General features: G+C 33.9%; 2 protein-coding genes across 3 annotated transcripts; both read right to left on the bottom strand.

The window, feature by feature from the left end:
- Positions 1-3,754: 3,754 nt before the first annotated feature.
- Positions 3,755-13,257, bottom strand: LOC114374411 (cysteine-rich receptor-like protein kinase 2). Of its 2 annotated transcripts, none has more exons than XM_028332052.1 (8): positions 12,783-13,257; positions 7,067-7,461; positions 6,404-6,532; positions 6,106-6,236; positions 5,720-5,933; positions 5,399-5,630; positions 5,039-5,195; positions 3,755-4,950 (listed from the first exon to the last, which is right to left on the bottom strand). In XM_028332052.1, the coding sequence occupies exons 1-8, from the start codon at positions 13,160-13,162 to the stop codon at positions 4,636-4,638; spliced, it is 1,953 nt and encodes a 650-aa protein (XP_028187853.1). In that variant the 5' UTR covers positions 13,163-13,257; the 3' UTR covers positions 3,755-4,635. The 2 variants fall into 2 exon arrangements, with proteins under 2 accessions (XP_028187853.1, XP_028187854.1); XM_028332053.1 differs by having other exon boundaries at positions 3,756-4,950; positions 6,106-6,233.
- Positions 13,258-15,914: 2,657 nt separating this feature from the next.
- Positions 15,915-19,832, bottom strand: LOC114374414 (cysteine-rich receptor-like protein kinase 2). Its single transcript, XM_028332055.1, has 8 exons — positions 19,449-19,832; positions 18,434-18,825; positions 17,761-17,889; positions 17,520-17,647; positions 17,178-17,391; positions 16,842-17,073; positions 16,465-16,624; positions 15,915-16,374 (listed from the first exon to the last, which is right to left on the bottom strand). Exons 1-8 carry the CDS (start codon positions 19,826-19,828, stop codon positions 16,072-16,074), a joined length of 1,938 nt encoding a protein of 645 aa, XP_028187856.1. The 5' UTR covers positions 19,829-19,832; the 3' UTR covers positions 15,915-16,071.
- Between the last annotated feature and the right edge of the window lie 5,995 nt (positions 19,833-25,827).

Below are 25,827 nucleotides of genomic sequence, written 5' to 3'. Positions count from 1 at the left end.
ATTATTTATATGATTTGCGTGTGTACTTAGTCTCAAAGTCAACTTGATCACATTTTATATACGTATGTCTGGAGGCTTCACTGCATGATATAACATGTGTTTAATATACTATTTTTTTAAAAATGCGATATTTTGTTTAAAAAACACACTACCCACACAAAAAAACCGAAACTCTTGGTAGCTAGTGAAGCTCTCCTATGTAATTGCACAAAAGCCAACATTTCCATACAAGGGCTGGCCTAGCTATTACATTTTTAGGTCTAAAGTAACTTTAAAGTGAGACTTTTTGAAAATATATCAATATTTTTTTTATGTAATAAACTAAGAATGACATTTTATTAAAATAGTTGTATTTTTTATTGAAAGATGATCTTTCAAATACATTATGAAATATGAATCATTTATTAAATTAATATAATAGAAAAATATTGATATTTTTAACTTTTAAGTTTTAACATAAGTACATGTACAAAATTGGATTTTGAATTATTGGAAAGAAAGTTTAAAAAGTAACATATAAGAATCAATTTATAAAGAATCAATTTAACACATTCACATAAATTAAACAAAACAAATGAAAAAAAATAGCACTAGTCTTATACCTTATAAAATAAAGTCTAGTTAGTATCTTATTGACTTTTTCATATTTGGAAAAAGTTGAAAATTAGAGATCATAATGTTATTCTTTAAAGAATTCATTCTCTCTTGCCTACTAATGTCGACCTAATGGTTGGAGTTGGGGTAGATACATGAGGACTTAGATTTTGATCTCATAAAAAAAATGAAAAATTGTAATTTTTTTTCCAAGGCAAAAATGAACTTTATTAATAGGGCACAAATTGTGACCCTATAGAAGAACATATACTAAGAGGCAAAATATCAAGCTAAAAACTCTTAAGACACTCCAAAGGAGACATACACCAATTGGCAAAAGAAATACTACTAGAGCATGGACCTTTGTAACGAAACTGGATCGACCAAATCCCCTGAATATCAGAAAAATTAGTTATTAATTAAAATTTAGCTATTTATTAAAATTTATATGCTTGTTTACTCTATTGTGCATGTGCAGACATTTAACTACAATTTCAATTATTGATGTTCTAATAATGATTATAAGTCATCAAACTAGACAACCAAATGTAATTAAAATAAGGTTCTTTTGTAAATATCTTAAAAGTTTTGTACATCAATTAAGTGAAATAACTGATGTAAAAAGTACTACTCCCTTTCCTCATCCCAAATTTTTTTAGTTGTTTTAGCCTTTTTTCTTTCTCAAAATTAACAACTGTTACTATATCACTAAATAAAAATATTAAAATAAATGAAAAAGGACAAAATAAAGGAGAAATTTAAATAATTAAATTTTAAATATAAATTCTATTTTTAAAAATTATCAGAATGATTGGACAGATTCAGATTAAAATAAAATAAAAAATTAAATTCAAATAAATTAGTCGGATTATAATTTGAATTATCTAGTTTTTCAGAACTAATTTATTTAATTTAATTTGAATTATCAAGTTTTTCACAATCTATCTAGTCCATTAAACACCTCAAATATATGTGGTTTATAACTTTTTTTATATCAATGGAGTTTCTTTTTCAAGCAAACCAATTAAAGATATTGTGTGGTGTACTAGTCTTCTTTATAATTTATATTTTCTTTTATTTTAAAAAATAAAACATTTACCTTTGGTGTCATAAATACCTACCCATCATGTAATAAATTAAAGGTTAAATTACTCATTTAATCTCTATAGTTTCATGATTTGTACCTTTTAGTCCACATAGTTTGAAAGTCATTTTTTTAGTTCCTATAATTTACATTTTAATTTTTTTTAAGTCTCTATAGTTTAAAAATAATCTTTTTAGTCCTTATCATTTATATTTTAATTATTTTTTAATCTTTATAGTTTGAAAGTAATTTTTTTAGTTCTAATAATTTATATTTTAATTACCTTTTAGTCCTTACTATAAAAATATATATAAAAATAATTAGCTACAAATTAATTATAAATTATTAACTATTTTTTATTATAAATTATCTTACGATAAATTAGTTACGAATTACTTGCTAATATTTTTATAGTTAATTGTAATTGATAATATTACTCATATTTTGATGGTAAAGACTAAAAAGAAATTAAAATATAAAATATAAGGACTAAAAAAATCACTTTCAAATTATATGGACTAAAAGAGAATTAAAAACAAATTATAAGGATTAAAAAACCATTTTCAAATTAGATGGACTAAAAGAGAATTAAAATATAAACTATAGGATTTATAAAAATCACTTTAAAACTATAATGACTAAAAGATAGAAATAATGAAATTATAAATAACAAATGAATAATTAAAACTAAATTAAATAGTAAGTTCGTCCTACAAAATTACCCGCTCAACCTCAAATCTTCTAAGTACAATTTCTCATGCGCCTCCCAACTCGAGGACTCAACAAAGTTTTACATAAGAAACTTTTAGGAAATGAAAATGTTTAATGAATACCCAAGAACCTATTCAACACATTGAGAGAAAAAAAAAGTAAAAAAATAAAAATAAATATGATAAATGAAATAGAAAGAAATAAAAATATTAATAAAATGTTTTAAATAAATGATGATTCATTTGTTATTATTCTTTAGCAAATGCTCACAAGGAGCAGACCAATCTGGCGCCTCTCAAGAGGTGGAGCTATTTGTCTTGGCACCTCCTAGCTACACTTGCAAAAGTACTGTTTTTGCTGAACAATTTAGGTCCTGGTGGAGGAGAGCAGGATGACACCTCATGTATGAGAACAAAAACAAAACCAGAAGGCGCTAATTGAGATGGTGCCTCCTCCTACCGCCTACATGGCAAAAACAACTCGTGCAAATAAATATTTTTTTAACACCTGTTTGGTATTTTGTTTTTTAACACTAGTTTTTTCATTTAGTCCCACCTTCTTGATTCTTCTTGCTTATCTTCTTTTGACAAAGAAGGATACCTTTAGGCAACTCCAATAGAGCTTTCTTAGAGACCTGCCTCGAACTTTCTCCTCTACCATGGTTTTTTAATCTTTAGAATACTAATCCAACCTAAACAAATTGCAAATGTCATTACGTTATACCACTAGAACCCGAAACAGGTGTTTGAATGCTGACTGACCTAGAAAGATCTACCGTAACACCAACCGAATGGTCAATGTTAGTAAATGCAAGACCAAACATTGACCTAATGGGCATAGGGGAGCTAGAAAACATGAAGGCACACAAGAAACCTCAGGCGGCAGATCTTCCACCGTCAAAGACCCCCATTTCTTTACCAATACAGAGTAGAGCGCATCAAACCTAACCCCACACAATGAAATGGAAAGAGACAAAAGCAAAAGGGAAAAAAAAAATACTTGATATAGATCACTAGCAAGAACAAAAGGAAAAATGGTCAAACATCCTCAGACAAGAACTAATTAAAGATGAAAGAAAAGGACAAATGCATAAAAACACTTCATATCTTTACATACACGCACATATAGTAGGGTTATGAGAGAAATCATCAACAGCCAAAAAGTCACCTACACACCCAACAACTAAAACGTGGCACCGCTCTAGTAAAAATCTTTAAGGAGAAAACCCAAAGGGTCAAAACCAAAATTTGAACAGGCAACAAAAATGGAAAAAAAAAAAAAAAAAACTTGTTAGCAAACTCGACAATCAAGACTTCCTCAAAAGCCAACTCATCAGTTACTCGAGCAGATTGACTTAGGGGCAACTATTATTATGGAAAAATAACATGACCAAGCACTTAGCTCGAGCCTTTGACTAGATAACCCCAGGACTCAACCTTGGTACAAGGACTACTGCCACTCGATAGCTCATCCCCATCTTCCTCATGGTCCTATAGTCATGTCAAACAGTTAATGTAGTCGTAAAGTCCTGCACACATCAAGAATGGCACACGACAAGAATGACATTGTGCCTCGAGACCCACAAATAACTTGTTGGTATGCATTCCACACCATGAACCTGGAGTGCTACAAAATCCATGGACACAAGAAGCCCCTCCCTATGTGAGGAAGACACTCTTTCATAGTCACAACTTTAATAACTCATAGTTCATCTCAAAACAAGGGTCGCTTACAAAGTTAATTATGTGTGTATATGTAAGTTAATTAGTTTAAAATAGTTGTGCTTGTTGTGTTGCTATTAACAAATGTAAAAGCCTTCTAGTTGTGATGTGACAATAGAAACCTCAAAAATCATAATATTACAAATGCAAAGGACTCTAGACAGAAATTTAAAATAGAGTAATTATGACATTTCCTAAGGCTTCGTAAATTTTTCTCGATACTCTTCTTTTTTCTACTTCTACCTTAACCATTCTCAATTGTTTGAAAAATGTTACACTAACATCCCCGACATACACATTACACTGACACTTACTGTTACTCAAGGAACACATAAATTATGCAATGTAACCTTGTATGAAGCGTTGCAAAAACCTTAAAGAAAGGAATTGAAGGAATCATGTGCATTCTTAAGAAAACTCAGGTGTAATATGTTATTTCAAATAAGAATCACACATTATTGTACCAATTTTTAAAAATGATTTGGACATGAATTTTTTCATTTGCATCATATAATTATTAATTAATCATCGAACAGGTACTATAGAATTGGAGGGAGTAACATTAGATGTAGAGGAACCAGTTGAAGCAGAGATAACTCTGTGAAGCCTTGAATTTGATCCAATAAAAATAGGCATTGAAGGTCTCATATGCTGAAGTAAGTCATTGCAACTAAGTAGGACTACAACTTCAGACATGGATGGCCTCATTGCAGCCGATGCTTGAGTGCACAACAAAGCAATGCTTATGACTTTCTTCACTTCTTCTGCGTCATAGTTATTAGGGTCTAAGCTTTTGTCCACTAACTCCAAAAGCATGCCTCTCTCATGCAACTTCCATGCCTATTATAAGCAAAACCAAGGGTCATATAGTAAAATTTTACAAAAAAGACAACCAATTATCGGTGTATATTAATGGGAAATTCCTTACTCGTCGAAGAAGATATTCTTCATCACCATCATCATCAACTTTCACATCTGTACTCTTTTGACCACTTATGATTTCTAATACTACAATTCCATAGCTGTATGTATCAGCCTTTTCTGATAATTGACCTTGGAGTACATATTCAGGTGCTGTGTATCCCCTGAAAAGTGAATATATATAATTAATAAAAGAACACTCACACGTAGCATGTTATATTTTTCGCACGTAAGATTTTAATTGTCTCTTTTGCTACAGTTTGATGCTCAAATAAATGTCAAGAAATTCAACTGAGATGCATATGGGGGCAATGCATTTAACCCTTTAAAATTTTCAAGTTGAGCCATTCATTTTGTTTTGACTTACAATGTTCCTGCAACTCTTGTGCGAATATGAGATTTATCCCCTGGAAGGAGTTTCACCAACCCAAAGTCAGAAATTTTGGGCTGAAGTTGTTCATCCAAGAGGATGTTGCCACTCTTAATATCTCTATGTATGATAGAAACATGAAATTCCTCATGTAGATAAGTCAATCCCCTTGCTGTGCCCAAAATTATATCGTAGCGTTGTTTCCAGTTGAGGGAACCTTTTCTTTTTCCTGTTTCCCAAGTTTACATGCTCAGAACATTAGAGGAGAAAAGAAAAGGATTAGGAAAGTACAACCTACACAAATCACAATTTAGTTACCAAATATGAATTTGTCTAAGCTGGTGTTTGCCATGTATTCATAAACAAGGATTCTTTCTTCGCCTATACTGCAACAACCAAGAAGCCGAACAAGATTTCTATGATGAACATTACTTATAACTGTTACTTCACTTTCAAATTCAACATCCATCTGGTTGGAATTTCCTGAAATTAATTTCTTGACAGCAACAATTTTTCCATTTTTCATGGTTCCCTATTCGGTAGCATCAAAATTAAAAATTATCACTAGATGTGTAGCTTATAATTAATATAGTCTTTTGATCATACTTATGTTATGGAGATTTCAGTTGACAAGTTTACATTAAAAAAGAACAAGAAAAATTCTTGCAATCGCAATTGAAATCTGAGGAATAATTCAAGTTTACCTTGTATACTGCACCAAAGCCTCCTTCTCCTAATTTATTTTTCTCGCTAAAATTTTTTGTTGCAGCTTTCAAGTCACTATACTTGTACTTGGTTGGAGCTTTCAACTCAGTTGCTCCCATTATGGTACCTGCTATTTAAAATATGAGTTTGATTTTTCGTTATAAATAAAGCCATGGATTCATAACAATGGTTGCTTTTTTAAGAGAAAAAAAAAAGACATGATAATTGTATTATAGTTGGATAGAAAGCATCACATGATATTGTTTTTGTTTATAAAGAGTTTACAGATAGTCTTACTTCTAGGAACTCTCTTAGGACTTTGGGATCCGCTATGCCTGGGTAATAATGGAATAAGGATCACAACAAGGAGTGCACCTACTACACCACCACCAATAATGGCCCACTTCTTGATTGAACCTCCTCCTCCTTCAAGACAGAAAAAAAGTTGACCTCAAATATTCCAAATGATGTGTCCGTCCAAGATGTTGATATTACAATATAAGAAAAGTATTAGTAATACGTTTTGAACTCATTCTTTAATATTAATAAAAATTTAGAGTTTAATTTCAATGCATTTTTTTAAGTGCATCGAGATCAAAGATAAATCACATTATGTATAAATTTAAGGTAGTTGTGTTATAAAAATAAAAAAAACTTAACATAAATATCAATTTTAAATTGATTGATTGTATAAAAACGCGGTACACTTTCAGTGCATATGCACTATTTTCTCTAAAATTGTCTGGACAAAGTAATTATGGAATTTCGAAAAGAAGAATTACGTGAAGCTTATGAAATTTCTTGATTTCCAATAAACTTAAATACCAATATATTGTGTTAGAAAAAGAGTTGATTAAGAGAATGTATAACTATCTTTATACCCAAAAGAGATGGCACCACTCTAGCCCATTTTTATGCATTCAATTCAACATTTATTAAATGGGGTTATGGCATCTGTACCTTGTTTTAAAAAGGAAGTGATATCAATGGTTTGGTTATCAGCAAAGAAGGGTGTCGCCGAGTATCTCATAAAGCACACAGGAGGATCGAATCCCCTACCATTTGTACTGGGAAGACAATCTTGTAAGTCTCTCTGTTCAGATGACAAACAATCCAAACAAGTGTCTTGAGTGAGAGTTTCAGCACATTGTGCAATGGCATAGATTGCACCGCCTTCCACTTGTGTCTTGGTAGCTGCAAAGTAGCCACTAATTTTTGGTGTTGCTATTTGTAGATCCATCAGCACTTGGCGTCCAACTGCACCAAAACCAGTGCTTTCATCTGCAGTCTGATTTCCACAAAGTGTGTGGATGCTAGAAATGAGATTCTGCTTGAAGAAGTCATTGTTCTCGTACCTCAACAGTCAAACACGGTTGAAAGCATCAAACTGTTAGATATTAATTAGAAAATTAATAATAGCAAGTTTCTAAGCTTATAATTATGAGTCTTATAATTGTGCAATATTCTAAGTTAAAAGTTGTAAGTTACTAAGTCAAGATTGTGAGTTACGAAGTCTTGTAGTTTTCCATTTGTATTTAGTATCTTGGAATAAGGTATTAAGCATTTATGTGATTAGTCAAATGGTCACTTTATTCTAGTATAAATAGGGGATCATACTCTTGTATTTGGTGTGGCAAAGAAATAAAATCTTCTTCTTTCAACAAAGTGACATCAAAGCTTGAGTTCTAGAGTGTTGAGAGAGAAACACTTTGTGAGTTGAGAGATAGCAAACAATGGCTTGAGTATGTTTAAATTCTCTCGTCTTACCAAAGGGAATTATGATAATTGGTGTCGTCGCATGAAAGCCTTGTTAGGTTCTCAAGATGTTTGGGAGATTGTAGAGAAAGGTTATACCCAACCTCAAAATGAGGCTACTTTGTTACCAAATGAGAAGGAGACTTTGTTGAAGTCGAAGAAGAAGGATCAACAAGCACTTGCTTTCATTCATCAAGGTTTGGATGAAGCTATGTTCGAGTTGGTGTCAAATGCAACCACATCCAAAGAAGCATGGGAGATTTTGAAAACCTCCCTTGAAGGTGTTGATAAGGTAAAAAAAAGGTGTGCCTACAAACTCTACATAGAGAGTTTGAATCATTGCATATGAAGGAATCTGAATCTATCTCGGATTTTGACAATAAGGTGTTGACTATTGTGAACCAAATGAAGCGTTATGGAGAAAATATGGAAGATGTCCGTGTGGTGGAAAATATCCTTCGCTCCTTAATCGCTAAATTTGATTATGTGGTTTGTGCTATTGAAGAGTCTAAGGATTTAGACTCAATGGTCGTAGACCAATTGATGGGTTCTCTTCAAGCCTATGAAGAAAGGTTCAATAGAAGGCATGATGAGCCATTGGAACAAGTCTTCAAAGCTAAAACTTCTTTGAAAGAAAATGGATCGAGGAGAAAGTAGTCAAAGAGCACGTGGGCGTGGAAGAGGACGTGATCATGGCCAAGGAAGAGGAGGAAGAGGAGATCGTGATAATTTTGACAACAATGAATAGAGGAGCCATCAATCCACTAGAAGTCGTGGAAGAGAAAGAGGAAGAGGTAGAAACAATTATGAAAAAGCATATGAAAGGAGGTATGATAAATCTAATGTTGAATGTTTTAATTGTCATAAATATGGTCATTACTCTTGGGAGTGTAGAACTAATGTTGAAGAGAAGGTCAATCTTGTTGATGATAAAGAAGTTGAAGAGCCAACACTACTGCTACCACTTAATAATGGTGAGAAGGAAGACAAATGCTTATGGTATCTTGACAATGGAGCAAGCAATCACATGTGTGGATGCAAAGAGAAATTTGTGGAACTTGATGAGAAGGTGAAAGAAAATGTTTCCTTTGGAGATTCTTCCAAGGTGCAAATCCAAGGAAAGGGTACCATTTTAATTTCTTTAAAAGATGGTGCTCACAAATTAATCACAAATGTTTACTATGTTCCTAAACTAAAAAGCAATATTTTGAGTTTGGGACAACTTGTTGAAAAAGGGTATGAAATTCATATGAAAGATTGTTGTTTATGGCTTCGAGATCAAAATTCTAATTTGATTGCCAATGTGTTTATGTCAAGAAATAGAATGTTCACTTTGAACATTAAAACCAATGAAGCAAAATGTTTGAAGGCTAGCATAAAAGATGAATCATTGTGTTGGCATATAAGATTTGGGCACTTGAATTTTGGAGCACTAAAATCCTTAGGAGAGGAGAAGATGGTGAAAGGGATGCCTCTCATCAACCATCCTAATCAATTGTGTGAAGCATGTCTCCTTGGAAAGCATGCAAGAAGGAGTTTTCCAAAAGAAGCTAATTCAACAGCAAAGGAGCCTCTCCAACTTGTTTACACCGATGTGTGTGGCCCAATCAATCCTCCTTCATGTGGTAACAATAAATATTTCTTGCTTTTTATTGATGATTATAGTAGAAAGACTTGGGTTTATTTTCTAAAGCAAAAATCTGAGGCATTTGTAGCTTTTAAAATTTTTAAAGCTCGTGGAAAAGAAGAGTGGTTATGTAATCAAAGCTCTAAGATCCGATAGAGGTGGCGAATTCACATCAAAAGAATTTAATGAATTTTGTGAAAAACATGGGATTCGTCGCCCTCTAACGGTTTCTAGATCTCCACAACAAAATGGGGTAGCGGAGAGAAAAAAATAGAACTATTCTTAATATGACTAGATGTATGTTGAAGGCTAAAAATATGCCAAAGGAATTTTGGGCCGAAGCTGTTGCATGTGTCATTTATTTGTCCAATCGCTCCCCAACAAAGAATGTTAAAGATCAAACACCACAAGAAGCATGGAGTGGAGTGAAGCCAAGAGTTGATCACTTGAGAGTATATGGGAGCATTGCATATGCTCATGTACCCGACCAAGGAAGATTCAAGCTTGATGATCGAAGTGAGAAACATGTGTTCATTGGCTATGATGCAAGCTCAAAAGACTACAAATTGTACAATCCAACAATGGGAAGACAATTGTGAGCCAAAATGTTGAGTTCTATGAAGAAGGCGCATGGAATTGGGAGGAGAAAGAAGACACTTATGATTTTTTCCCGTACTTTGAAGAAAGAGATGAAGAAGCCTTGACTCCAAATGATTCAACTCCAACTCCTTCACCAACTCCTTCAACCAATGAAGCCTCATCATCTTCCGAAGGGAGTTCAAGTGAAAGGCCAAGAATAATGAAAAATATTCAAGAATTATATGATGAAACTGAAGTTATAAATGATTTGTTTTGTCTTTTTGTTGACAGTGAACCCTTAAACTTTGATGAAGCAATGAAAGACAAAAGGTGGAGACAAGCCATGGAAGAAGAAATCAAAGCCATTGAGAAGAACAACACTTGGGAGTTATCAAGCCTTTCCAAAGGTCATGAAGCAATTGGAGTCAAATGGGTGTTCAAAATCAAGAAGAATGCAAAAGGAGAGGTTGAGAGACACAAAGCAAGACTCGTGGCTAAAGGCTACAAGCAACAATATGGAGTTGATTATGATGAAGTGTTTGCACCGATTGCCCGGATGGAGACAATTCGTCTTCTTATTTCCTTGGCAGCTCAAATGAAGTGGAGAATTTTTCACCTTGATGTAAAATCGACATTTCCAAATGGCTATCTTGAAGAAGATGTCTATGTTGAACAACTAATGGGTTTTGTCATCGAAGGTCAAGAAGGAAAAGTCTTGAAATTGAACAAGGCGTTGTATGGTCTAAAGCAAGCACCGAGGGCATGGAATAGTCGCATTGATAAGTACTTCCAAGACAATGGGTTTGTTCGTTGTCAAAATGAGTATGCTCTTTATGTTAAAGCTTTTAATAATGGTGATGTCTTGTTTATTTGTCTTTATGTGGATGACCTTATCTTTATCGGCAATAACCCAAATTTGTTTGAAGACTTCAAGGAGTCTATGTCTCATGAATTTGAGATGACAGATATGGGACTCATGTCATATTACTTGGGAATGGAAGTGAAGCAAATGGAGAATGGTATCTTTGTCTCACAAGAAAGCTACACAAAAGAAGTGTTGAAGAAATTTAATATGCTTGATTGCAATCCCGTGAACACACCTATGGAAGGTAGCTTGAAGTTATCAAAGTTTGATGAAGGAAAGAAAGTAGACCCCACGATCTTCAAGAGTCTTGTGGGGAGTATGAGGTATCTAACCAATACAAGGCCCGGTATTCTATATGCGGTGGGAGTTGTGTGTCGCTTTATGGAGGCTCCAATCTCTACTCATCTAAAAGCCGCAAAAAGAATTCTTCGTTACTTGAAGGGTACAATTGATTTTGGATTGTTTTATTCTCCCTCCAATAACTTTAAGCTTGTGGGGTTTTGTGATAGTGATTTTGCAGGAGATGTTGATGATAGAAAAAGTACTACCAGATTTGTGTTTTTTATGGGTGATTGTGTTTTTACATGGAGTTCTAAGAAGCAAGTCATTGTGACACTTTCTACTTGTGAAGCCGAGTATGTAGCTGCAACTTCTTGCACATGTCATGCCATTTGGCTAAGAAGATTGTTGAAGGAACTTCACTTGTTACAAAAGGAAAGCACAAAGATCTATGTTGATAATAGATCTACACAAGAGCTTGCCAAGAATTCGGTGTTCCATGAACGAAGTAAGCATATAGATACAAGGTATCATTTTATTAGAGAGTGCATTGCCAAGAAAGAAGTAGAATTGACTCATGTGAAGACTTAAGATCAAGTTGCGGATATTTTCACCAAGCCTCTCAAATTTGAAGATTTTTGAAGATTGCGAGCAAAACTTGGTGTGCAGAAGAATTTTCCAATTAAGGGAGGATGTTAGATATTAATTAGAAAATTAATAATGGCAAGTTTCTAAGCTTATAATTATGAGGGCGAGCCTTGGTGCAGCGGTAAAGTTGTGCCTTGGTGACTTGTTGGTCATGGGTTCGAATCCGAAAACAGCCTCTTTGCATATGCAAAGGTAAGGCTGCGTACAACATTCCTCCCCCATACCTTCGCATAGCGAAGAGCCTCTGGGCAATGGGGTACGAAGTTTTAAGTTTCTAAGCTTATAATTATGAGTTTTATAATTGTGCAATTTTCTAAGTTAAAAGTTGTAAGTTACTAAGTCAAGGTTGAGTTAGGAAGTCTTGTAGTTTTCCATTAGCATTTAGTATCTTGGAATAAGGTAATTAATAAGAAAATTAATCTTGAAATAAAATCTTCTTCTTCCAACACAAACTTCAAAGTTAATTAATTCTAACCTTGTTTTTCATGAACTGCCAACCTACATGTTCTTGTGATGAAAACAGATCTAACACATCTAGATCCTCACAGTTTCTATTAGCTAGTTGGTAATTTGTGGTAAATGTCAATTTATATATCCTCCATGTTTGAGTCAGGTTGGACTATTGTAGGTGGCAAAACTCATTGTCTTTGAGTATAAGAAAGTTACATATCCAAAACTTGAATTCAACGTCGATTATTAAGCTGAAAAAATCTTGTGAATATTGATCGACTCATATAGTTGTTTTTTTTTTTCTTTTTCTTTTTTACATTCTTAAAACTCAGTCCTACAGTTTATAGGACTAATGACGAAGCTAGTCTTCTTCATCTTAGCCCTCTAAGTGTCGCGTAAAATTCTCTCTTTTTTCTTTCCTCAATGGGTACACACCAAGACTATTATTGAACAAATATTAGATGGAAGTGTACCTGAGGATGCAGCCATCATAAATGGCACGGGCAGTATTCATGGTGGAGCAGTTGCGGACTGTGGCGGCGGCCACAGCGAAACAGGTGACGCAGTCAGTGTTGGAGAGGTAGTTCCTGCATTGGAACATTGCATAGACAGGATCCGTTCCGGTGGTTGATTGAGCTGTGACAAAGTGCTTGCTTTGGTTGCTCACCAGCTGCGATTTCAGGTTTGCCAAACTAGCGTTTAGATTTTGGAAGAAGTTGGCCGAGTCGTGTACCGAGACTACACTGCACTCAAATTTGAGTAAAAGGGTTTGAGGGTCTCCAACTGCACCCTCAAAGTTCCACCATGACCACAACACCAACAAGGTTAATGCCACGAGCTTGAGTTGCACCATTTTCTTGGGATTCTCAAATTAACTCGCTTAAATCTAAGGTTGAAAAGATGGGTTGATATATTGGCCTCAAATAAAACAGTCTAGTTACTTGAATGTTCAACGGATGGACGAAGATAATGTAAACTTATTTAGTGGTCCAAAACTATATATATTATGGTCCCAATAAATTTCTATTCAACATGTAATATGTAATTGAATATTATTAATTATTTTTTATAAATTAAAAAATTTGAATGCTTATCATAAGAAATTTATTTTAATAATGGACATGTATCTAATAATTTCTTCTAAGATAATATGCATGTCTGAGATATGCATGGAGGACAATGTTTTTATTAGGTTATATATATATATATATATATATATTGAAGGACTTTAATTTATGACGACATCAAAGTGCATGGTCACCTATATGAGCTGTAGTCAACGCGGATAAGCTGCTAAGTAACCTTTACATGTGCATAATTAAGATAAGATTAAGATGTATAAAACAACGGACCACTCATTAGTGGCCCAAAACTATATATATTATGGTCCCAATAAATTTCTATTCAACATGTAATACGTAATTGAATATTATTAATTATTTTTTATAAATTAAAAAATTTGAATGCTTATCATAAGAAATTTATTTTAATAATGGACATGTATCTAATAATTTCTTCTAAGATAATATGCATGTCTGAGAGATGCATGGAGGACAATGTTTTTATTAGGTTATATATATATATATATATATATATATATATATATATATATATATATATATATATATATATATATATATATATATATATATTGAAGGACTTTAATTTATGATGACATCAAAGTGCATGGTCACCTATATGAGCTGTAGTCAACGCGGATAAGCTGCTAAGTAACCTTTGCATGTGCATAATTAAGATAAGATTAAGATGTATAAAACAACGGACCACTCATTAACACTGACAGCATAAATAATGATCTATAACAAAATTAATTGCAATGCATTTCAACTCCATGACCATGATTGAATATCTAATATTGAAAATGATATTTGTTAATAAAATATTTACCCCTTATATATTTGCTGTCTTTACTAACTGTTGTTTTAGCCACACTAACCTCTAAATCAGGCGCATTTTGTGCTTAATGTTGGCATTCTTTTGTAATATCCATGGAATTCTTTTCTTTCTTCTGAAGAATCGAGTTCATTTTACTTATAAAAAATAAAATATTTTAAACCAATTTTACATCAATTTCTTTAAAGTAAAAATATAAAAATACTCATTTTGAATCATAAGATTATTTCTATATCATTAAATGAAAAAAAATGATTTTTTAAAAATAAGTTTGTCTTTAATATGAATTGAATAAAAAATGATGACTTATTTTGCATTAAATCACGACTTTATGAGTGAAACCCCTTGGTGCAACTAATGTGACACACCAGAGGGACATTGCAAAGAGTCGCATGTTCAATTCCTAACAAAAGGATATATTAAGAAAATAAGATCGACTAATAAAAGTGATTAAGTTGTTAATTTTAATTAATAATATTATAAATTTTAATTTTATTTCAAAACTACTTATAGCATTGAATATTTTAAGTGGTAGTTATATTTCAAAAAATAACTTTTTTCCACCAATGAGAATACTTGTTTGGTTAATAGCCTCATAAATACATCCACTTTCATCGGAATGAGTATATATCATTAATAGGTCTCATGATTAATTAAGGATAAAAGAGAAATTTAGCAATTAATATACTTCATAGTGATCTTATGTTTCTTAAAATTATGACAAAAAATACTCTTTTTGTTTATTATATAAAAAGATAAGTTGGTAATATTAGATTACCAACATTACATTAGTTCAAATGGATCTCTTAAGAGCTCATTTAAGGTAGTTGCAAGTTTAAAGTTTTTAGTTTTCAAATACAATTTTTAAAACAAAATGGATTTAAAAAAGTGTAGCTAAATTATTTGTAATTCTCTTTTAAAATAATTTTATATTCATTTTCAAAACAACAAAAAATCATTTTAAAATTTGATTTTCAATTTTTAAAACATCAAACACTTCTTACATTTGACAACAACCTTTTTGTTGACACAACTGTCACCAACTCGACCACCACCACCATCGACAATGATACCACAACCATCATCACTGCCACAACTACCATCACTATTGGTATTTCTACCATCGTCGGCAACGTCCCCACACTATCATCAACCACCCGTATTGTCATTTGTCGCCATCATGGTTACTACCATATAAAAACACCCTTAAACTAATCTCAAGTTTAAAGATATAGTTTTTATCTCTTTTATGATATGTCGGGCCTTGGGCCTCAAGTTGCATCTAAATTTGAGTACAACATGATGAGTTTTGAACTTTGTTATTTATGAACTTTTATTTATAATAATATAAAAATTAGAAAAAATTAACTTATTTCTAGAGTAATCCTTTAAAAAAAATAATTGGCACCTGGAGTAATATTTTTAAAATTATTCTTAAAGTAACTTGTTCCCTCCTTTATAAAAACATATATGAAATATTTATTGTTTTATTTTATATTTTGCATAATTTATAATTTTTAACTAGATCATTTATTTTTAACAGCAAGCTAATTATATATTAAGACCTATTATATATTAAAATAGGGTACTAAAGTGTACCAACTATGTATATCCCCATGTACCAATTTGTTGTAAGGTCACAAACTGGGAACCATACCCGTACCACGTACCAGAGTGAATTGAGAACTAGGTGACAATGGGAAGGCGTTGTTTGCATTCTTAAGGAAAGGCACGTGTAATCTGCTATTTAAAATAAGATTTACACATAATTGTACCAATCTCCAATAATGAACTGAACAGGAATTATCGTTTGCATCATATAATTCTTAACCTATCATCTAGCAGGTACTATATAGAATTGGAGGTAGTAGCATTAGATGTTGAGGAACCCGTTGACGCAAATATATCTCTGTGAGGCCTTAAATTCGACTCAATAAAGATAGGCATTGAAGGTCTCATATGCTCAAGTAAGTTATTGCAGTTGAGTAAGACTACTACTTCAGACATAGCTGGCCTCATTGCAGCCGATGCTTGAGTGCACAACAAAGCAATGGCTATGACTTTCTTCACTTCTTCTGCATCATAGTTATTTGGGTCTAAGCTTTTGTCTACTAACTCCAAAAGCATGCCTCTCTCATACAACTTCCATGCCTATTATAGTCAAAACCAAGGGTCATATAGCAAAATATTACATGAAAAAAAAAGAAGCCAATTTTTGGTATCTAATGGGAAATTCCTTACTCGTCGAAGAAGATATTCTTCATCACCATCGTCATCAACAACTTTTACATCAGTACTCTTTTGACCACTTATGATTTCTAAGGCTACAATTCCATAGCTGTATGTATCAGCTTTTTCTGATAATTGACCATGGAGTACATACTCAGGTGCTGTGTATCCCCTGACAAATGCATATAACACATAGTTCGATAATTAATAAAATAACACTCAAACATATTATGTTACATTTTTCCCACGTAAGAATTATTTATCTCATTCACCACAACTTGATGCTTAGTTATAAATGTCAAGAAATTCAAGTGAATGCATATGGGGGGCAGTACGTTTTACCCTTTAAAATTTTCAAGCTGAGCCATTGGAATTTCTTTTTGACTTACAATGTTCCTGCAACTCTTGTGCGAACATGAGATTGGTCTTCTGGTAGGAGTTTCGCCAACCCAAAATCAGAAATTTTGGGCTGAAGTTGTTCATCCAATAGGATATTGCCACTCTTAATATCTCTATGTATGATAGAAACATGAAATTCCTCATGTAGATAAGTCAATCCCCGTGCTGTGCCCAAAATTATATCATAGCGTTGTTTCCAGTTGAGGGAACCTTTTCTTTTTCCTGTATCCCAATTTTATATGCTCAAAACATTAGAGGAGAAAAGAAGAGGGTAAAGAAAGTAAAACTTACAGAAAATGCTTCTATCAGAAATTCATGTTAGTTACCAAATAAGAATTTGTCTAGGCTGGTGTTTGCCATGTATTGGTAAACAAGGATTCTTTCTTGACCTTCACTGCAACAACCAAGAAGTCGAACCAGATTTCTATGATGAACATTACTTATAAGTGTTACTTCACTTTCAAATTCGTCATCTACCTTGTTGAAATCTCCTGAAATTAATTTTTTTACTGCAACAACTTTCCCATTTTTCATAGTCCCCTATTCAGTAGCATCAAAATCAAAAGTTATAACTAAATGTGTAGCTTATAATTAATATTGCTTATAATTAAAAAGAAAAAGAAAATTCTTAGAATATTATTAAAATGTGAGGAAAAATTCAAGTTTACCTTGTATACGGCACCAAAGCCTCCTTCTCCTAGTTTATTTTTCTCATTAAAGTTTTTTGTTGCAGCTTTCAAGTCACTATATCTGTACTTGGTTGGACCATTCAAATCAGTTGCTCCCATTATGCTTCCTGCTAATTAAAATACGATTTTGTTTTTTTTTTATTATTAATAAATAAAGTCATGGATTGATAACAATAGTTGGATACGAAGCATCACATGAAGACTTTCCAAATAATCTTACTTCTAGGAGTTCTCTTCGGACTTTGGGATCTTCTATTCCAGGGAAATAATGAAATAAGGATCACAACAAGGAGTGCACCTCCAAAACCACAACCAATAATGACCCACTTCTTGTTTGAACCTACTCCTCCTTCAAGACAGAAAAGAAGTTGACCTCAAATATTCCAACTGATCTGATGAGTCCGTTCAAGATGTTGATATTACAATATAAAAATGGTGCTAGTAATACCCTTTTAACACATTCTTTTTTATTACTTAAAATTTAGATTTTAATTTCTATGCATTTTCAGTATAATGTTTTTTTTACATTGCATATGGATCAATCAGCATTTATACTATGTATTATTTTTTAAATTATTATAAAAGTCAATAAATTTATTATATATGTCAATTTAAAGTTGGATGACAATATAAAAATGCTTTACATGTTTGATTCATGTATTATTTTATTTAAAATTGTATGTAAAAGGAAACTACGGAATTATAAGTGAGACTCCATAAAGAAGTGTGGATCTCAAAATATTTTGTGATTTCTGATATTTAATTTCTGGCATGCAATAATACAGTGTGTTAGAAAAAGTGTCCATTTTTATACCAAAAGAGATGGACCACTCTAGCCCACTTTTATTCATTCAAGTCGACATCTATATTAAATGGAGTTATGGCATTTGTACCTTGTTTTAAGAAGGGACTGATATCAATGGTTTGGTTATCAGCAAAGAAGGGTGTCTCCGAGTATCTCATAAAGCAGCCAGGAGGATCAAATGCCCTACCATTTGTATTGGGAAGACAACCTTGCATGCTGCTTTGTTCATTTGATAAACAATCCAAACAATTGTCTTGTGTGAAAGTCTCAGCACATTGTGCAACGGCATAGATTGCACCTCCAGACACTTGTGTTTTGGTAGCGGCAAAATAGCCACTAATTTTGGGTGTTGCGATTTGTAGATCCATCAGCACTTGCTGTCCAACTGCACCATAACCAGTGCTTTCATCGGCAGTCTGATTTCCACAAAGTGTGTGGCTGCTAGAACTGATCTGGTTGAAGGAGTCAGTGCTCTCGTACCTCGACAGTCAAACAAATTTGCAAGCATCAAACATCAAAGTCAACTCTTACTTATTAGTTTCATGGACTGCGACCCTCATGTTCTTGTGATGAAAAATATCTGAAAACTCTAATCCACACAGTCTCAATAATCTATATATAAATATCTAGTTTGTTGGTAGTTTGTGTTAAATGTTAATTTAACCTTTAATTTTTTTGGACAATAAAAAGGAAAAAAAAAGAGAAAAAAAAAAGATAAAAGTCTATGTTTAAAACAAGAAAAATATAGAAAGATGCCTAGTTTGGTTCATTTAATAAACCACATGTATGTTTGATAGGAAGGAAAATAATCTTTGTTCAAATCAGGTTGGATCATTATAAGTGGCAAAGTTCATTCTCAATCTCGTGACATTTGATACACGCATTGGACGGTTTTTTGTTTTCTTACATGTTTAAAACTCAATCCTACATTTTATAGGACTAGTGACGTAGCTAGTCTTACTCATTTCACCCCTTTATTCGTCACCTAAACTTCTCTTTCATTCCTCTCCTCAAAGGGTACACACCAAGTGTGTCAGAAAAATCATATTTGAATTATCAGCCATAAGAAAGGACTACTGAACAAATATTAGATGGATGTGTACCTGAGGAAGCAGCCATCATAAACTACATGGGCACCGTTGGTTCCGACGGAGCAGTTCCGGATTTCAGTGGCGGCGGCGGCTAAGCAGGTGGCGCAGTCAGTGATGGAGAGGTAGTTCCTGCATTGGAACATTGCATAGACAGGGTCTGTCCGGCTAGTTGATTGAGCCGTGGCAAAGTGCCTGCTTTGGCTGGTCACCTGTGCTCTCAGGTCTGCCAAACTTGCGTTTAGGTTTTGGTAGAAGTTCGACAAGTTGGGTGCCATGAATCCGCTGCACTCCAATGTGAGTAGATAGAGTTGAGGGTCTCCTACAGCACCCTCAAAGTTCCGCCATGACCACAACACCAACAATGTTAAGGCTACGACCTTGAGTTGCACCATTTTCCTGTGAGTCTCAAATTAACTAAATAGGTATATATATATATATATATATATATATGCCTCAAAGGAAAAAGTCTACTTACTTGTATGTTCATGGGGTGGACCAAGATAATGAGAAATTATTATGTTTTGTTTACAACATATCATGATCCAATTAGATTTTTATATATAATATTTTTTTATTCATAAAAATTGAAAATAATATTAGAGAATTTATAATAATTCATATATCTTGTTCAACTAATTGAAATAGACTCTCTTGATATTTAAAATTGAATACCTTTCATATAAAATATAACTGCATATGAATGCTACTGGTTCAAAAGTGGAGACAATTTGATTCGTTCAATTCGATTAAGGATGGTTTCGTAACAAAATAGCAGCCTACGTATATAGACTTGGGGTGTGGTTTGAAACTTCCAATTTTGGCAAAGGATTTAATTATGATGACATCGAAGTGCATCGTGCACCTATATGAGGTGCAGTCAACGCGGGTAAGCTGTTAAGCAACATGTGCATGTGCATAATTAAGATTAAGATGTATAAAACTACCCACTACGATCATTAGCATGCACTGACAGCATAATCATCTATATGTTCAACTCCATGATTGAATATCTATTATTGGAAATTAAAGATATTTGTTAATAAAATATCCACCCCTTATTATGTGGCTGCTGGCTTTAATTACTACTTTTGTTAGACAGACTGACATCTAGAAGCACATAATTTGTGCTGAACGTTGGGCATTCTTTTGTAATATTCAATCGATTTCATTTCTTTTCTTCTGAAGAATCGAGTTGATTTTAGTTATAAAAAATAAAATATTTAACGCCAATTTTACATCACTTTCTTTTTAGTAATAAAATAAAAATATACATTTCAATCAATAAGATTATTTATATATCATCAAATAAAAGAAAACTTTTTTAAACAATGAGTTCGACTTTAAGACTTTAAGAGTGAAACCCCTTATTGCAACTAATGTGACAACACCACATTAGGAATTTAGATGATTTAACCCCTTATCGCATGACCTATTTCATTAAATAAAATTTTAATATCCGTAAACATAAAAATACATTTTAGCATGCGGTGTATGAACCACACTTCTTAAATTAATTTGCTGCAATGAACAAGATAAGAAACTTAGATGATTTGATATCCTTTTTCATAAAGCATGAACCCTTGCTTTTCAGTTTGTCAATGTTGGTAGTTGGTTAGATGATAATTGATAGTTGATAATTTTAGAGAATTGTTTTAGAAAGAAGGTTATGTCATTGATTTCTTGGATTATTAATTACAACATATCAATTGTCTATTTATAGGCTCAAGTCACCAACATCTTAATGGTGGTGAATGTTTCTACGTTACTTTAGGTCTTTCTAGAGTTTTTATGCTAGATTAGTATCATGATAGTTCTAGATTCTTCTATCTTATACATACACTTATAGTTCTAGATTGTTCTACCACATACACATTATGGTTCTAGATTGTCCTACCATATTCTATAGTTCTAGGATATTCTACTATTTTCATATATATTATATTTAAGAATATTTTAGAAATCTGTAGCAATTTCAACACTCCTCCTTGATGCAAATTTCTGTGACTCCGAGCATAGCTCGTAATTCTTCAAATCTTGGTCTCGGCAGAGCCTTCGTGAATATGTCTGCAATTTGATCTTCTGTTCTGCAGTAGTCGAGTTTGATCTCTTTAGTTGCTTCAGATTCTCTGATAAAGTGATACTTGATTGCTATGTGTTTTGTTCTACTGTGATGAACTGGATTCTTCGCCATTGCAATTGCTGATTTGTTGTCGCAGTTGATTTTAGTAGGCCCATCTTGTTTTTCTCCCATGTCTTCAAGTATCCTACGAAGCCACATAGCTTGACTCGTTGCTTCAGCAGCTGCCACGTACTCTGCTTCTGCTGTTGATTGTGCTACTGTAGCTTGCTTCTTCGATGCCCAAGAGAACATTCCCGATCCTAGTGAGAAAGCATAACCAGATGTACTCTTCATGTCATCTGCCGAACCTGCCCAATCACTGTCGGTGTAGACAAATAATTTTGAGTTGGTTTCGGTAGTATACCATATATCGAACTCTTTTCTTCCTTGTAGATACCTCAAAATTCTTTTTCCTGCTCCAAAGTGTATTTGACTTGGGCTTTGCATGAATCTTGATAGAAGACTTGTAGCATACATTATGTCAGGTCGTGTAGCTGTCAAATATAGGAGGCTTCCAATTAGACTTCGGTATTTGGATGCATCAACTTTTGGTGCTCTATCATTCTTGTGCAGTTTCTCATTTGTTATGAATGGAGTAGCAACAGGTTTGCAACCATACATCTTGAATTTCTTAAGTAAGCCTTCTATGTATTTCTTTTGCGAGATGAATATCCCTTCATTTCTTTGACTTACCTCTATGCCGAGGAAGTAACTCATCAAACCAAGGTCGATCATCTCAAAGGTCTTCATCAAGTCTTCTTTAAACTCCATCATCATCTTAGTATTGTTTCCCGTGTAGATAAGATCATCTACATATAGAGAGAGTAAGAGAGTGTACTGCCCTTGAGACTTGATGTAAAGTGTAGGCTCACTCTTGCTCCTCCTGAATCTTTGATCCATGAAATACTGATCGATTCTGCTATACCATGCTCGAGGTGTTTGCTTCAAACCGTAGAGTGCTTTTCTTAGTCTTAACACTTTGTTTTCTTTGCCTTCAGACACGAATCCTTGTGGCTGCTCCACATAGATCTCTTCTTCAAGTACACCGTTAAGGAAGGTGGATTTGACATCTAGTTGATGGATACTCCATCCTTTTTGTGACGCAAGAGCTATTAGGGCTCTTATGGTATCAAGACGAGCTACTGGTGCAAATGTCTCATTGTAGTCAATTTCGGGTTGCTATGAGTAACCCTTAGCTACTAGCCTCGCCTTGTGTTTCTGTATAGACCCACTTAACCCCAATGATATCTTTTCCATGGGGACGATTTACTAACACCCATGTGTTGTTTTTCTCGATCATCTGTATCTCATCTTCCATTGCCTTGACCCATATTTCCTGCTTTGACGCTTCTTCAAAGCTTCCAGGTTCAAGTATGGCTAAGTTACAGGTTTCATTTATGTCCACCAAAGATCTTACTCATCTTGGAGTAGACTCTGGTGATGATAGTTCTTGATCTTGTTGTTGTGGTGGAGGTGAAGGTGGTTCACCTGGGTCTTCTTCCTCAGCTTCTTCTTGAGGTAGTTGAGCGGGTATAAGAACGTTCTTCTCCACTTTTTCTTCATCCCAATTCCAATAAGCGTACTCATCAACTTCAACATCTCGACTGATGACGAGTTTCTTAGTTTGCAAGTTGTAGACACGGTAGCCCTTAGAGATATTGCTATACCCAAGGAAGATACCTCGTATAGTCTTGTCTTCAAGCTTGTGCCTCTTCACGTCTGGAATATGAATGTAGCATATAGATCCAAAGACCCTTAGGTGCTTTGCTGATGGCTTCTTCCCGTTCCAAGCTTCAATTGGAGTCTTGTCTTTTACAGACTTAGTTGGACATCTGTTGAGTATTGAAACAGCAGTGTAGACTGCTTCAGCCCAGAATGTGTTACGTAGTCCCTTCTCCTTGAGCATCGATCTAGCCATCTCCATAACTGTGCGATTCTTTCTCTCGAACACTCCATTTTGTTGAGGAGAATATGCGACTGTAAGTTGTCGCTCAATGCCTTCATCCTCACAAATTCTTTCAAACTCGCAAGAGGTGTACTCTTTGTCGCGATCACTTCTTAGTACTTTTATCCGTTTTCCACTTTGATTTTCAGCAAGGGCCTTGAACTTTTTGAATACTCCAAAGACTTCTGATTTTTCTTTTAGAAAATATACCCATGTCATTCTAGAGAAGTCATCAATGAAGAGTATGAAGTACCTGTTGTTCCCATGTGATGGCGTCCTCATTGGTCCACAAACATCCGTATGTATCAGCTCCGATAGATTTTTCGCTCTCCATGCTCCGCTTGTTGAGAAAGGAAATCGGTGTTGCTTACCAAGGAGACATTCTTCACACACTTCATTGTTCTCCTTTATGCTTGGAAGATCTCTCATCATGTTCTTCTCATGTAACAACTTCAAGGCATGTGTGTTGAAGTGGCCAAATCTTCGATGCCATAGCCATGAATCATCAACTTGTACCTTCATGGCAATGTTTGTTGCATATTTTAAATTTAAAGGGAAGCTTCTATTGCTCTTATTCATCTTTACTTGGGCTATCTCAGACCTTTTATTTTTGTTGTCTAAGATTTTGCATACACCTCCTACAAAGTGAAGTGTGTAGCCTCTCTCCATTATTTGGTCAATGCTTAGAAGATTTTCTTTTAGGCTGGGAACTAGTAAGACATCATGGATGAGTCGCGTACCTTTATCTGTCTCCACCATGACAGTGCCTTTGCCTTTTGATTCAACCACACTTCCATTTCCCAGTCAAACTTTGACTTTGACAGACTCATCAATACTTTTAAAAATAGTCTCATCCTTGGCCATGTGATTTCTACATCCACTATCCAAGTACCAGCTTCCTCCCTTTTCTTTTATTGAGTCTTGAGTAGCGTAGAACGTACATTGTTCTTGATCATGCTCCTCTGCGATATTGGCTTGATGCCTATTTTTGTTGCGACAATTTTTCTCTACGTGCCCGAACTTCTTGCAATGGTTGCATTGTGGCATATTACGGAACCAACAATTTTTCTCTGCGTGGCCTTGCCTTTTGCATATATTGCATGGAGGATTTTTATCTGTTTTGTTCTTAAGGAAATTCCTAGAACCTTCTCTTCTTCTGAAAGTTTCTCCATAATTTTTCTTTCCTCTATTTTCTTTGTTTTGGGGCTGAAATTTAAACTTTGACGGGAAGGCATTTTCAATTGTATCTTCTTTATGCCTATACAGTCTTTGCTCATATGCATCAAGAGATCCCACAAGTTCTGTCTCTAATAGAGTGGACAGATCTTTGGTTTCCTCAATCGTTGTCACGATTGGGTCAAACTTTTGGGGTATAGTAATTAGAATTTTCTCAACAATTTTTTTGTCAAGAATATCTTCCCCAAAAGCTCTCATTTGATTAACTATTTCTTTAACTTTAGAATAGTAATCTTTAACTGTCTCAGACTTCTTCATCTTCAATAGTTCAAAATCTCTTCTTAGAGATTGAAGTTTAACGGCACGTACCTTAACACTTCCTTGAAACTCCTCCTGCAATGTGTTCCACGCTTCTTTGGCAGTCTTAGCTCCCATAATTCTTGGGAAAATTGGATCAGTCACTGCTTGTTACAAGGTGAACAACGCCTTTGAATTTTTCTGTTTATTTTTCTTCAACTCTTTTTCTTGAGATGCATTAAGAGCTGAAGTATCCACGGGAATGGTGAAGCCTTCTTCTACTATGTCCCATAAATCTTGAGATAAAAAATATGTTTCCATTTTAACGCGCCAGAAATCATAATTTTCACCATTAAAGATAGGGACAGAAATAGTTGACGATTGAGTAGTGTTATCCATAGCTTAGAAAAAATATTATTAGAGTGGGTTAATAATACAAAGGAAATTTTTGAAGTAGTTGGGAGGATTTTGGAATGGTAGGTAGGTAATATAACTACGCCCAATGTATGACCGAACGTAGCTCTGATGTCACTATTGGTAGTTGGTTAGATGATAGTTGATAGTTGATAGTTGATAATTTTAGAGAATTGTTTTAGAAAGAAGGCTATGTCATTGATTTCTTGGATTATTAATTACAACATACCAATTGCCTATTTTTAGGCTCAAGTCACCAACCTCTTAATGGTGGTGAATGTTTCTACATTACTTTAGATCTTTCTAGAGTTTTCATGATAGATTAGTATCATGATAGTTCTAGATTCTTCTATCTTATACATACACTTATAGTTCTAGATTGTTCTACCACATACACATTATAGTTCTAGATTGTTCTACCATATTCTATAATTCTAGGA

Source organism: Glycine soja, chromosome 11 (assembly GCF_004193775.1).
Source record: "Glycine soja cultivar W05 chromosome 11, ASM419377v2, whole genome shotgun sequence".
Lineage (NCBI taxonomy): Eukaryota > Viridiplantae > Streptophyta > Magnoliopsida > Fabales > Fabaceae > Glycine > Glycine soja.
Note: the sequence above shows the minus strand (reverse complement) of the source record. Positions and strands in the feature narration are given on the sequence as shown.

Excerpts from the sequence above, each read along its gene's own strand:
- LOC114374411 (XM_028332052.1), bottom strand. The coding sequence starts at position 13,162 with ATGGTGCAACTCAAGCTCGTGGCATTAACCTTGTTGGTGTTGTGGTCA. Across the intron at positions 5,196-5,398 it reads ACAAGAGTTGCAGGAACATT|GGGATACACAGCACCTGAAT; the intron begins GTAAGTCAAAAC and ends TTCACTTTTCAG. Across the intron at positions 4,951-5,038 it reads AAGAATATCTTCTTCGACGA|GCATGGAAGTTGCATGAGAG; the intron begins GTAAGGAATTTC and ends TGCTTATAATAG.
- LOC114374414 (XM_028332055.1), bottom strand. The coding sequence starts at position 19,828 with ATGGTGCAACTCAAGGTCGTAGCCTTAACATTGTTGGTGTTGTGGTCA. Across the intron at positions 18,826-19,448 it reads TATGATGGCTGCTTCCTCAG|GTACGAGAGCACTGACTCCT; the intron begins GTACACATCCAT and ends TTGACTGTCGAG. Across the intron at positions 17,074-17,177 it reads CCTAGACAAATTCTTATTTG|GAAAAAGAAAAGGTTCCCTC; the intron begins GTAACTAACATG and ends ATTGGGATACAG.